We start from the raw sequence: 13,233 nt of genomic DNA on the forward strand, positions 1-13,233 counted from the left end.
GTTGAGAACAAAAAGACAAAGAAAAATTTATGTATTTACATCTTCTAACACGGATTTTTCTAAGCACTAACTTTATTTTTGGACAATAATATCGATACAATCACGAAAAAGGAATTAAATAAAGTTGGGAAATTTTTATTCTTAGAATTTATTATATGACTTTAACATGATTCATTGATTAAGCCCTTTAAATGCTTCACATCACTTCTGAACTTTACCTCATCGCCATTTTAGTATGATTTTTTTCTTCGAAAAAATTAAATATTCTATATTTATCTACTGACTGTATTAATGAAATGTTTCCCATGATTATCAGTTAAAATGATTAACCATTTATTGATTTTTAATCATCGAAATTTTCAGAAACATCTGTGAAAGAAGCACTTTTGGAAAATCATTTATCGATTTTTCACGACAATAAAATTTTCCACTTCCCAAAAATCATAAATTATCCTTTCAACAATTCATTAAACTTCAATCAATTGCCCAACTTTTATGATAATTTTCAGTTTTGTGCATGTGGAACATTATAAAATGATGAAATCAAGTACATATTAAGGAAAAATCGACCATTTTGAAGATATTTTTTTTTTTATCTTTCTTTCTTTTTACGCAAAAATGTCTTAAACTACTTAAATTGTCTATTATTTAAATAGACAAAGCAGTTAATTGTACAGAATGTTTAGAATCTTAGTTATTTGTTAAAAATTATACATTTGAATCGTGAAAAATTAGTTTCTGGAACTGAGCTAATTTATGATTTTTTTCGAATTACGTTTTTTTTTATTGTTTCAATGACAAAAAACCTTCTTTTTCAATTTTCCGTCACATTTCTCATTTTTCACGATTTTCTTCAACTTTTTTCTATTATTTAAGCACTTATGTTGATAATTAACACATTTTAAGATCTCTAATTCGTCTGTATTTAGTTATTTTATTTAAAAATGTTAAGGAAATCATTCTCACCTGATTTTATTTTTTGTAAGAGTACTAAAAGAGTGCTAAAGAGTTGTTAATCGTGATTAAATCATATATTTTGAATTTGTCAACATATAGGACCCTTTTTGTAGATGACAAGGCCGATGCTTTTGTTACTTGTATCACAACTGTTGATTTGAATATTTATAGTAGATGGTCTTTTGAGAATTCAATAAACTTATTAACTTTTTACAATTTTATTGTGAAAACCCCAACTCTGGTACTAAAAGGGCATGTTCACTATGATCATTTGGGGCCAGATTTTTGAATTTTTTATTTTCGTTGAAAAGCAAATTTTATAAAGTTTCTTAAATACGTTACATTTAAAGCTGAAACTTTTTAATGCTAATCTCATAGATATCTTTTGTTTTCCACCTAAATAGCAAAGCTTTCAGTAACAAATTCACATAAATTGTGAATGATCAAATGTTATGCTATTTTCATGTAAAGTCGTCTTCACAATTTTTCAAAAAATTTAAAAACGAATCAACTTGTGCATTTAGTTTTATTAAGTTTATTAGTGAATTATGATGTATTAAGTAATTTTTTGGACGGTAATTAGTTCTTAACATAAGATTCTTTAATATAACTATCGAATATCATAAAATATCTCAGTAGTTAAAGAATAAAATAAGAAAACACGAAAATTTACGAAAGTTTGTTTATGTTTTTTCGCAGTGTTAAGGAATTAGTAATATTGTATCCTTAAAATGAACTCAAAACAGCCTGAATTGACAATTTTTAATGGAGCTCCATCCATACATATTGATAATAATCAGCCAAGGATTGAAGAGGAGGAAGCTATCGAAGATCATAGACGCCGGCAAGAAGAGGTAATTTAAAGCCTATAAATAAATAGTGACATTGAAAAAAAGATAATCGATAATTCTATTTTTAAGCTGCAAGCTGAATTGGAAAAAGAATTTGGCAATATGACCGATACTGATGAGGACGATGAAAATGGAACTATGAATTCAACTAGAAATGATCAAAGTTTAAGCATCCGAAACAATTACAATAAAGATTTTCCACTACGTGATGAGTTTAGTAACTTACGCAATTTAGTGGAAACAAAGAGTCGTGAACTTGAACATGTAAGCAATATATTAGCTGATGAGCGAAAACGAAACAAAGCAGCAGTAGACGAGTACGAAAAGAGATTGTCCATAGCTGAAGCTGAAAAAGAGCGAGTAAGTTTATACAAGTTGTAAACAATCATTAATTATGCTAATAATAATAATAAATTTCATTTAAACAATTAAGGCTCTTATGAATAGAAATCAAACCCACGAGCTATTAGTCGAGAACAAAGGAAAATTAATTGAATTAAATGAGAAAAATCAGAATTGTATGTCGAAAATAAAATCGCTGGAAAATGAAAATGAGCGATTAGTTGGCGAAATAGAAAGCACGAAAATAATGCTGTCAGATGTACAAACTAAATATGGGATGGTCGAGAAAAACGTTTTATTTAATGCCGAGCGAAGTACAGATTTAATTATTAAACAATCTCAGGAGAGACATAATGCGCAGATGGCAATGATGCAACAACAAATTGATACATTAAAGAATAAATATGACGATTTAGAGCATGAATATAAGCATTTAGATATAAGATATAAGGAACTTCAAAGATCAAGAGAAGCAATTTTGATAGAGAAAAGTGAGACAATTAATATGCTGAATCGTAATCTTGAAGATTCACAGCGACAATGTCAAGCACTATTATCCCGTCCGGATCTGGCACACGAGAATCGACGATTACAAAATGCACTACAAACTATGGAGTATCAAAATGAGGAACTCTCAATAACTGTTAATAAATTGCAAAAGAAAGTTCAGGAACAAACATCAGAATTAGAAATGATGGATAGTGTCATTAATGAATGTGATGGAAATAATCAATCATTTACCGAAGTGTCAAAATTCTTACACCGAGATCCGCTTAAAAACATTAATAGTACGCCAATGACCCCAGAAGCACGAATAAACAAGGTCAAGGAGGAATTGTGTAGATCAGTAAATTCAATAAAAAGAAAACGCGAAGAAATTAAAATTCTAGAAATGCAGCTTGCTGAAAAAGATAAGGAAATCGAGGAATTAAGAAAGGATGAGAGTAAAACTTTAATAGAACTTAATAAGTATCGTGAGGATGCTTTCCGTTACGAAACAAAATTCAATTCTGTACAAAAAGAGCTTGATAAAGCACAAAATGAATTGCGAGCTTATAGCAATTTAAGTTCGAAGGAACAGCAGGAAATGTGCAAGGAACTCGAACAAAAAAAGCAAGAATGCGAAGAGCTTAGAGGAATGATAGAAGAGCTTAAAGCAACTGAATCTGAAATTTCCAATAAATTAGCCATCGAACAGAAGAAATTAGAGGAATTGACCAGTGAACTAGTTGAAACAAGAAATAAGCAGGTCAATGTTGATAAATTAAACAAGTCAATTCAAATAGAAAATGACAAACTAACAGATTGCAAAAAGTGTGAAGAATACATAATGAAAATTGGAAATGTAAGTATCACTGAATTATTTATTATGCAATTTTTCACAGTTCTAAAGTCGTCCATCAATGACGTACACTTCAGAACAAAACTTTTCTTCTCCATAATGTCCCAATTGTTAGACATTATGGTTGAATGACCCCTAAATAATTAATTTAAGAATGACATTGACAAATGATAAAAATTTAAATTAATTATAAAAATTTAAAACTTTTAATCCAATAGCTTGAATTGTATCAGCTGCAATTACAAAATTCAAATGGAGAATATCTGACAGAAATGAATAATCTTAAGCATGACATTAATGAAGCGCATGAGACTATCGACCGACTTCAAGCTAAGATAAAATTGCAGGACTTAAGAGACAAAGAAATTGATAAGCTACAGGAAAAAGCTAAGGAATTTGAAACTTTTATGAGATCAAAATCAACTCGAAAAGATTCAGCTGCTTCAACATCCAAAGAGTCATCTACTAATACATCTCATACCATTAGTAATTCCTCAGAGGAATCAGATACCAAAGAAACTAATCTAGCTGAAAAAAAATACAATGAAACTAAAATTAGAGATGAAATGGCAAGAATCTTTGCAAATCAAATTAAAGTAATTGAAAAGAGATTTGTGGAGGACATTAAGAAGTTACAGATTGATATAGCAACACTTTCAAATGAACTTGAGAATAAAACAGCTCATCTTGAGACAGCTAAAGAGCAATTGGAACTGTTGAAATTCACAATTGTACATGAACGACAGGAATTTGATGCAGCATTGAATAGACGAGATGAAATTTATAAGCAAAATATTGAAAAATATCAAAAACATGTTGCCGAACTCAACTCTCAAATCGACATGATTGATGATGAACGTAAGCTTATTCAAAACCTCAAACATCAAATTGAGGATGAACAGAAGCTTTTAATGAAACGAGAGGAGGATACACTTCAAAAATTAAAGAAACTTCAACAAGACAGTACAAAAATCATTGAGGAGCTTAACGAGAAGTATAAGGAGCTTAAAGAAAAATATGAGGCAGCAAAGAAAACAGCCCAAAATTACAAACAGGTTCGTTGATTTAAAATGTTGATTTAATTTATGGCCTAACATTCTCATTAAAAATAAAATTTTCTTTTTCCAATAGTATTCCGATGATAAGGAGAAGTATTACCGTAGTGAATGCGAGCGTATAAAAAATGGGTATGCTGAAGCTGTAGAAAAGATTCAATCGAGAGTTAATGATACGTTAAAAGAAAGGGAGCAACAGTATAACGAAAAGCTCAAAAGAATTGAGCAGGAGTATGAGTTTAAAATTGATGTTTTAAAGGGAATGCTTGAAAAGTCTCAAAAGTAAATGCAAATAAATTAATTAATTATTGATATATATTTTTTTGGGTGAGTATGTACTTTATTTTGTGTAATAACTGTTAAATATTCTGTATTAATAATTTTTTAAGTAAATATACGATCCAATATTTAACGTTCATATATATGTTGTAGAATAAACTTTTTCCATATTTAATTTTCTGTAAGTTTTACTTTTCACCTAATTTAGAAGATTTATGCTAGTTATTCCTTTTGACTAGATAAGTTACCGTGCAGTATTTCTGTAATATTTAAAGCTCTAAGGGTCAATTTCATTAAACTAGATCATTTTCTTTAAATCGGAGATAATCTCACGTAATTTAATTGATAATTTCATCCCTAGATAATCCCTAGATTATATCAAGGTTTTGCGACTATTGCACTAAAATTATCAGCTTTAGTGAAATCGACTTTTAGTAATTGATAGCATAAATATATAAATTTTTTCTATATTCTCAACATTTATAAATCATGAAATTGCCATCAAATGTACTAGTTATATCCATCCATCCATTTATTGCTTTTGAATCCTTCTCTTCTTATCACTGTCAGCACTCTTAATCCTAATTGAGGAAAAAAAAACAAATAAAATAAATATGAAAAAATAAATCACAAAAAAGGAATTAAATTAAAATTTACAGAACAATAAATTTTTAATAGCCTCCTTTACCTTTTTCTCAAGTGCTTTGGCAGAACTCTTATAACGTTGCTTTCAATTTGAACAGGCATAGTTTTTTGACGACGCATTGGAACCTTTACGGGCTTCATGTTGACATTAGTTTTGGGTTTCTCGAGAACTGTAAGTTAATAAATAAAATATTTGATTTCTTGGTGACGCATATTAGCATAATATATAGGCATTACCTGGCACAGTTATTTCGGTATCAGTAACAGAATTTTGGCCTTGAACAGATGTTGTTATTGTATTTTCTGCTTCCGTTTGAATTTGATTCTTGTCATTTGAAGCATTTATTGATTTTGAGGGGTCTTCGTCGACAGATCTTGTTGAGTTCCTCTGTATAGCATCTTCTCTGTGTAATGTTCGACGACGTTCATCAATAGTTAGGAAGTTCTTTTGTTCTAATTTAATTTCTATAATTCCAGCCATTGTTGGCCGTTTTTCGGATTCTGTGCATGTATCATCTGTAAAATCATCAGCACTTTCCTGTTTCTTTGGCGGTGGACTATTATATCCTTCTGGTTCCTCTTCAAATCTATCAATTTTCAATTCTTGTGACTGTATAAATTCATCAAGTGATTTATCGATTGCTGCATTTCCAATTGAAGAATATTGGAAGGTTTTATTGCGATAAGTTATTAAGCCTTTGTCGCCAGCTTGAATTTTTGTTGCTGCTGATCCAATAGTTGATTCCGAGTCAGTTGAATGAATTGTTTCAAGAGCAGTTCTAATTCTATCATCATCAATTATTGATTTATTATTTGTTGGATCGAAATAGTCCGAGTCTGCGATGGATATTGATGAAGCCATTATTTTAGACCTAATATTGCCAGGAAAGAAGTCGTCAAATTGATCCTCCTCCCCATCATTATTGTCATCGATTTTTCGGTCGTCACCGCTCTTTGAATATTCATTCATTTTTTCTAGAACACTATAATTGCTGCTCATAGCTTCCTCTAATAATGGATCAAATGACTCATCTGGATACAATTTACGTCCTTTTGTATAATCTTGACTTAAAATAGATCCAAGCAATCTATCATCCATACTCATACCATATTTTAATTTCTGAACATCATTTGATGGACTTTTTACAACAACATCCTCGTCGTCGTCATCGTCATCCTCCATCGGAATATCACAACTTTCTTCTTTTTCAAGGCTTTCGTTATCATTCTTTTCGTTCATTTCGCTTTGAAAGTCATTCATATCTTGTGATATATCAGTATCAAAGCGTTTTTGTGCTTCGATCTCGTTTTTCTTCAATGAATAATATAAAGCTTCTGCCGAATCTTTATTTGAATTGAAATCATAAGTTTCTATGACTTTTTCCTCAGATTTCTGCTCAATTAATTCCTTATTATCATCGTCTTTTAACGAGGACTTGCTCATACGATTGCTAAATTCCTTTTTATCTTCTGGTGGATCATTATTATTGTTATTATCCTCACTTAAGTATTCTGCAAATGACTCTAATGTGCCCGATTCTCCTGATGTCTCTGGGAAAATGCCACCGCCATGCATTAAATCAACATCATTATCATAGTCACTTGGGTATATTGTTTCGTTATATGCATCCATTCCATTATTATATCTATCAATAGAATAACTGCCTTCGTTTGCATATGATTCTCTCTTTGCCATATAGTCGTTATAATCATCATCATCATATGAATTACCTCTATCATCATCCTCATCATCACATTCAACACTTGCACTGAAAAATTCATACATATCGCCAACATTTTCTTCTGATTTTTGTAAACTTTCTTCTGCGTCGGCATTGTAATCATCAGCCGATGATTCATATGACTCTAAACCGTCCTTTGGAGTCTTTCTCTTAATCTTACCACGGAAAGCGGATTGAATTTTTAATGCGGTCTTCTCCATTTCATCGTCCATAACAAGACCAGCGATATCCTCTTCATCTTGCAATTGCTTTGCCGTTTTCTCAGATGATCCACCTGAGCTTGATGGCTCATTTTTCTCCTCTTCTGGCTTTTCTTCCTCTTTTTTCTCTTCTTCCTTAGCTTCCTCCTCTTCCTTGCTCTCTTCCGTGGTTGCTTCTTCCTTCTTACTCTTATTTCCTCTGAATGCTGATTGTATTTTTAAAGCGGCTTGTTCCATTTCATCATCAAGAACCATATTTGCAATTTCATCGTCGATATTTTGAACGGAATCTTCTTTAGTAGCCGCTTTGTCTTCTTCTTGTTTGGGTTTTACCTCACTACGTGCTTTGTGGCCTCTAAATGTAGATTGAATTTTCAATGCAGCCTGCTCCATTTCTTCATCGAGGACCATATTTGCGATATCATCATCATCGTTATTTTGTTGCTGTTCTGAGCTTTCTCCTTCAGCTTGCTCGGGTTCATCAGGGTCATCGCCTGCTATTTTTTTTGTAAAAAAAGCAAATATTTTACAAACTTTTAATAGAAAAAATGGGTTTGTGTGTTCTCTACAGAACTTTGTGATTATCTGTTCACTTTGTTCTTGTTAAATATGCTGTAGATTGTTTTCCGGATTGTTATTACTAATTTGGACGGACGCTTAGAGAATATATCTCTCTACACTCGTGTGTAAACAGTACGTGAAATTTTTATATTTCCTAAATTTTTGAAAGCCTTTTTATTTTAATCTTCAAACGGAATTTTTCAAACCTCATAACGGTCAAAAATTCAAACATTTTGTAAAACAATCGCATTGTGTTGTTGTTTTTGTTGTTGTTGTATATGGCTGTTAATTATAGTATTTATGACCGTTAGAACGAAGCTATTTGTCATTTTGCTGAGATTGATCTACCGAACAAAGTTGTTCAATTAAACCTTGTGAAAAAATCAAAAAGCTAAAAATTATTCTGTAGATTGTTTTATTGTTATTTAAGGGAGACATGTTAGCATGATTTTAACAAAGGTGAAAGCAAAAATTATTTAAGGGAGAAGGGGTGGAGATAGGCTAGATCAGTGTTGTCCAAACTGTATGTCACGACGCATAAGTGTTCCGTAGAACAAGTTCAGATGTGTCGACCAGTTCTACAGCTCAAATAATTCATAATCAAAGTGTGCCATGACTAAAAAAAGGTTGGAAAACACTGGACTAGATACATAGCTTTGAAAACTCAAAAGTAAATATGATGTTAGGGATGTGTATTCAAAATTGAGTTAAAAAAGCTCATAAAAAATAATTGACGATAGATTCAATCTAAAAATACGTCGGCAACCTGACCACAAGTATGTTCTTCTAACGATATACACGTATAGAGACACTAACTTTTTAATTATGAATAGGATATGAGTATAATTTTTTAACTAACCTTGTTCATTAGTTTCTGTGGTTTCCTCTTCGCATTCGTTGACTTCCTCAGCTTCATTTACTTCTTCCGTTTCTTTATAATAACATTAAAGAGATTATTTTTAAAATTGATCAAAAATAATTCAAATTTGAGGAAGTTTTGTGCAAAAATATACAGACACTATGTTTATATGCCGATTATCATACGAATATGGTTTAAAAAATATTTACCTTCCGTTTCATTCTCTTGCTCTGCAGTTTCACATTCTTGAATTTCGTCAACATCCGCACTCGTATCTTGCTGCTCATTTTCATCATTATCTTGAGTATCTTCATTTCCTTCTGAACATTGCTCGATTACAATAGTTTCATTGTTCTCACTCTCTTCCTGTTTTGACAATTCTGTATCGTTTGTGGCAACGGAATATTTTTCTTTTCGCACTTGATGCCCACGGAAAACAGCTTGAATTTTTAATGCCGCATCTTCCATTTCCTCATCTAATATCATATCCTCTATTTCATTATTTTCTTCTTCCTTAGACAATTTCTTTGGTTCCTCTTCCTCGTCCTTTTCCGTGGAAAGTTTAGGTTCCAGAATATCATCATCATTACAGTTTTCCTGCTCTGGGTATGGGATGTCATCAAATGGTACGTTATTTTCTTCTGGTATCTCAGATTCATCCTTATCAGGAGTCAAAATTTCATCTCTAATTTCATCATTTTCATTCGTCGGTTCATCGGTTCCGCTTAAATCTAAAAGCTCTGGTTTTGTGATTTTTTCTATTTGTTCCTCACTTCTATTTTCTAAAGAAATTTCTACTGGTTCATCGCTATGGCTATTATCTTCATCCAATTTCTCTAAATCATTTCGTTGCTGTTTTCTTACTTTGTGACCTCGGAATGAGGATTGAATTTTTAGTGCTGCTTGTTCCATTTCATCGTCTAAAACCATATTTTTAATATCATCGTCTTCTTCTTCAACATTCTGAACTGATTCATTCTCAGAAGATTCTTTAACTGTATCATGTTGTGATTTAATTTCCATTCTGGTTTTATGACCTCTAAAAGCTGATTGAATTTTCACAGCAGCTTCTGCAAGTTCAACATCATTCTCCAAGTCACCAAGAACATCGTTCTCATTTTGGTTTGATTCGTCAGCAACAAATGTTGCTTCTGTGTTGACAACCTCATCATATAAATCGTAAGGTGATATAAAATCACTTAAAATGTTTTCAAGCTTCATCTGTGATTCTTGTTGATCATCTAGTTCGTTGCCAAAACTATTTTTGGAATCAATTGATTTCGAATCAGCATCAATTGAATTTTCATTAGTTGTTGCTTTTGATTCCAATTTCTCGGGTGATTCAGTCGACTCACATAGTTCTTCATAATCGATATTTGTAGGAGATGCCACGTCCATAACCTCCATTGTTTCTATTGTCTCAATTTTTTCTAACGAATCTGTTGATTCACACAGTACTTGGTAATCAATATTTGTAGGTGATGCTTTATCTACATCGATTATTTCTTCTTGTTGCTCTTCATTATTTTCATCTGAATTGTCTACATCATTTTGTTGCTCGACGATATTTTCATCTGACACTTGCTCCAATTCAGCATCATCTGGCTTTAATATTTCACCCTCATTATTTTGTGATATATCAATTGTTTCAACTTCCTGTGGCTCATCAAATACAGCATCTTCTTGTTTATTATCTTCTAAAATTTCTTGAGACATTGCTTCCTTGTCTGCTTTTGATTCCTCGCCTTGTTCAACAGTTTGTTCATTTTCACATGCCTCAATTAAAACTTCTGTCACTGGCATTTCATCTACGACAGCATCCACTTGCTCATTTGACATTTCAATTGCTGATTCTTCTTTAACTTGATTTAAATTTAATTCTGTGGCTTCAATTTCATCATCATTTACATTTTCCTTAGGCAATAGTTCACTTTCCATAATTACTTCATCTTTAGTTAATTTCTTTTCATCATCATTAATATTAATGTCATCATTTCCATTGATTATTTCTTCTTGATTTAATTCTAAAGTGCTGACAAGCTCTTCACTTATTTTGTTATCATTCTCTTGTTCCTTACTCATATTTTCAGAATCAGCTAAAAGTTCTTTTTCTTCGCTTACGTTATCAGTGGAACTTGTTATTTTATCATTTTGGTTCTTATCCTTTCTGACTTGATGTCCACGAAAGGCAGATTGGATTTTTAATGCTGCCACTTCCATCTCCTCGTCCAATACCATAGCAGAAATGTCATCGTCATGATTGACATTATCAATTTTTTCCGGATCTTCTGTAAGGGTTTGGACAGTTTCACTCTCAATTATGTCTTCTTGTACATCCTGTGAAGAATCAACATTTTTATTCTGTTCCTCATCGAGGTTTATATTAGCATTATCAAAGCTTTGTGTGCTTTCATTTGTTATAATTTGCTCTGCATTACATTCTGCTTCCATTAAAATAACATTTTCCTCAATGTTATTCTCAGCAGAGTTTAAAAGTTCCTCATTTTCTGATGTCGCAACATCAACATTTTCTACGCTTAATTTACCATCGTGTGCAATTTCATCGTCATTAAATTCATTCTCATTAGCTGCGGTAGAATGATTTTCAAAATTAATCTCATCTTTTTCTTCTACACTGTTGCCTGCTTCACACTTCTCGTCAGATTTCTTTGTTATTTCATCAGTTGCTGTATCATTTATCTGATTGTTTTCATCGTTTTCTTCCTTTGATATTACTTTTTCATCTTCAATCAACGTATCAGACGACTTTTGATCTTCATCATGCTCATTTTGTTGTATTTCCTTCATTTCCTTTCGAACCTTATGTCCACGAAAAGTAGACTGAATTTTAAGAGCAGCATTTGCCATTTCATCATCTAAAACTAAACCTTTAATATCCTCATCTTCCGAATTGACACTTTTTTGTGGTGAACCTTCATCCTCAACAAATGAATCCTGCTTTATGGTCTTATTAATTTCCGATTCTGTACTGATCATGACATCCTGTGATACCTTCAATGGAGGACTATCATCTAATGCTATCTTTTCAATCGAATTATCTTCATCATTTTGGTCAGATGACACTTTATCATTCAAACTTATTATACGGTCGTGCTGTAATTGTCCCTTCTCAGTATCAAAGTTTGATATAATTTCTCTTTCCCGCTTTCGTCTTTCCATTCGACTCTTCTTATATACTTTATAAGTAGCAAATTTTTTGTAATTTTGGTCATCCGTTCCATCCCTTTCGCGTAATAAATTCTCAAAATATTCGGCAGCAAATTCATAAATGTTTTCAGGATTTTCCTTAATAACACTCTTTGCCAGACCCTTCATCAACTCCTCCAGGCCTTGAGGAATTTTCGGCGATATAATTGGCATTGTTTTTCTCGTAATTTCACTTTCACCGAGCTTGCTTTATTTTGGATATAATCTGTTGGTTCCTATTTTAAACAGAGCCTTTATTTGAAAATAATTGTCCCTCACTTGATGGATGGAAATTGATTTGGAAAATCGATAAAAAATATAAATTTCTTGAATTAATAAATATTTTTTCGAGAGAGAGCTTGTTTCAGCACTTCTTCACTCGTCGACTGAACTCACGAGACTGACTTTTTTTTTGTTCATTCTGTTATTCGGTATCTAGAAGGGAAAATGTTTTATGTGTAACAGTAGTAGAGAAAGAGCTTTCCATTCCTATAAGGAGGGGAGGTTGAATTGTATGCAAGTGTATGAAACAGTAAGGATGGAATGAGGGATTGTTCGTTTATGCAAGAAACAAATGAGTCCGTTCATATACTTTTTTTTTGTTTGTTTCTATTAACAGGCGAAATGATTGAATTTTAATTCCTCCAGATACTTAATTCGTATTCATTTATTCCAGTTTTTCCATGTTAATTCGGATGCTGGCTTTTTTTGAGGTAGGCTGGATGTTTTTATTAAAACAATAAAATTTTTAATTAAAATATTTCGCCCCATATATTAATTTACACAGTGTACATCATTTCATCAACCATCCTCGCGATATGGTTCATATACTTCCTCTCTCTCTTTTTCCGTACATATGTATTTATATGCTTTTATTCCTTTTTTTCTCAAATTGAGAACATTGGTGAGTGTGAAAAAAAAATTGGAGCAGAGAGAAGGAGAGAGGGGATATGAGTGAAACTATGACAGGTGAAATGAGATTATTGGTAGAAATAAGGTAAGGTTCAAGGTCATATTAATTCATGGTTGATTCATATCTAAAAGGAGATATTCTTTCTTTGGTTCATACATAAAGATTAAGATGGATATGTGCAGAAATAAATTGAACAATTTGAATTTGAATCCTTAAATAAATTTACATTTATTTATGATGATTGTTCAAGCAGAAAGTTTTATTTTTTTGAGTAGGGATG

At 31.8% G+C, this 13,233-nt stretch overlaps 2 protein-coding genes across 3 annotated transcripts; one reads left to right on the forward strand and one right to left on the reverse strand.

Moving 5' to 3' along the window:
• The first annotated feature begins 1,454 nt into the window (after positions 1–1,454).
• LOC139090136 (putative leucine-rich repeat-containing protein DDB_G0290503) lies at positions 1,455–4,966 on the forward strand. 2 transcript variants are annotated; one of them, XM_070639839.1, is made up of 6 exons: positions 1,455–1,532; positions 1,657–1,811; positions 1,878–2,168; positions 2,242–3,495; positions 3,711–4,547; positions 4,624–4,966. In XM_070639839.1, the coding sequence occupies exons 2-6, from the start codon at positions 1,689–1,691 to the stop codon at positions 4,831–4,833; spliced, it is 2,715 nt and encodes a 904-aa protein (XP_070495940.1). In that variant the 5' UTR covers positions 1,455–1,532; positions 1,657–1,688; the 3' UTR covers positions 4,834–4,966. The 2 variants fall into 2 exon arrangements, with proteins under 2 accessions (XP_070495940.1, XP_070495939.1); XM_070639838.1 differs by having other exon boundaries at positions 1,459–1,517.
• On the reverse strand, positions 4,864–12,434 carry LOC139090135 (putative leucine-rich repeat-containing protein DDB_G0290503). The gene is made up of 5 exons (XM_070639837.1): positions 9,043–12,434; positions 8,834–8,905; positions 5,709–7,910; positions 5,515–5,641; positions 4,864–5,407 (listed from the first exon to the last, which is right to left on the reverse strand). The coding sequence occupies exons 1-5, from the start codon at positions 12,212–12,214 to the stop codon at positions 5,359–5,361; spliced, it is 5,622 nt and encodes a 1,873-aa protein (XP_070495938.1). The 5' UTR covers positions 12,215–12,434; the 3' UTR covers positions 4,864–5,358.
• Between the last annotated feature and the right edge of the window lie 799 nt (positions 12,435–13,233).

This window comes from Chironomus tepperi, unplaced genomic scaffold (genome assembly GCF_022539635.2).
Source record: "Chironomus tepperi strain 1889 unplaced genomic scaffold, CSIRO-AGI_Ctep_v1 contig_217, whole genome shotgun sequence".
Classification (NCBI taxonomy): Eukaryota; Metazoa; Arthropoda; class Insecta; order Diptera; family Chironomidae; genus Chironomus; species Chironomus tepperi.

Bases quoted from the DNA above. Each gene is read 5' to 3' on its own strand.
- LOC139090135 (XM_070639837.1), bottom strand. From the start codon at position 12,214: ATGCCAATTATATCGCCGAAAATTCCTCAAGGCCTGGAGGAGTTGATG. The intron at 7,911-8,833 runs GTTAGTTAAAAA...CAAAAAAAATAG, and splicing joins CACAGAAACTAATGAACAAG to CAGGCGATGACCCTGATGAA. The intron at 5,642-5,708 runs GTAATGCCTATA...ATTAACTTACAG, and splicing joins TACCGAAATAACTGTGCCAG to TTCTCGAGAAACCCAAAACT.
- LOC139090136 (XM_070639839.1), top strand. From the start codon at position 1,689: ATGAACTCAAAACAGCCTGAATTGACAATTTTTAATGGAGCTCCATCC. The intron at 1,812-1,877 runs GTAATTTAAAGC...TCTATTTTTAAG, and splicing joins ATAGACGCCGGCAAGAAGAG to CTGCAAGCTGAATTGGAAAA. The intron at 2,169-2,241 runs GTAAGTTTATAC...TAAACAATTAAG, and splicing joins CTGAAGCTGAAAAAGAGCGA to GCTCTTATGAATAGAAATCA.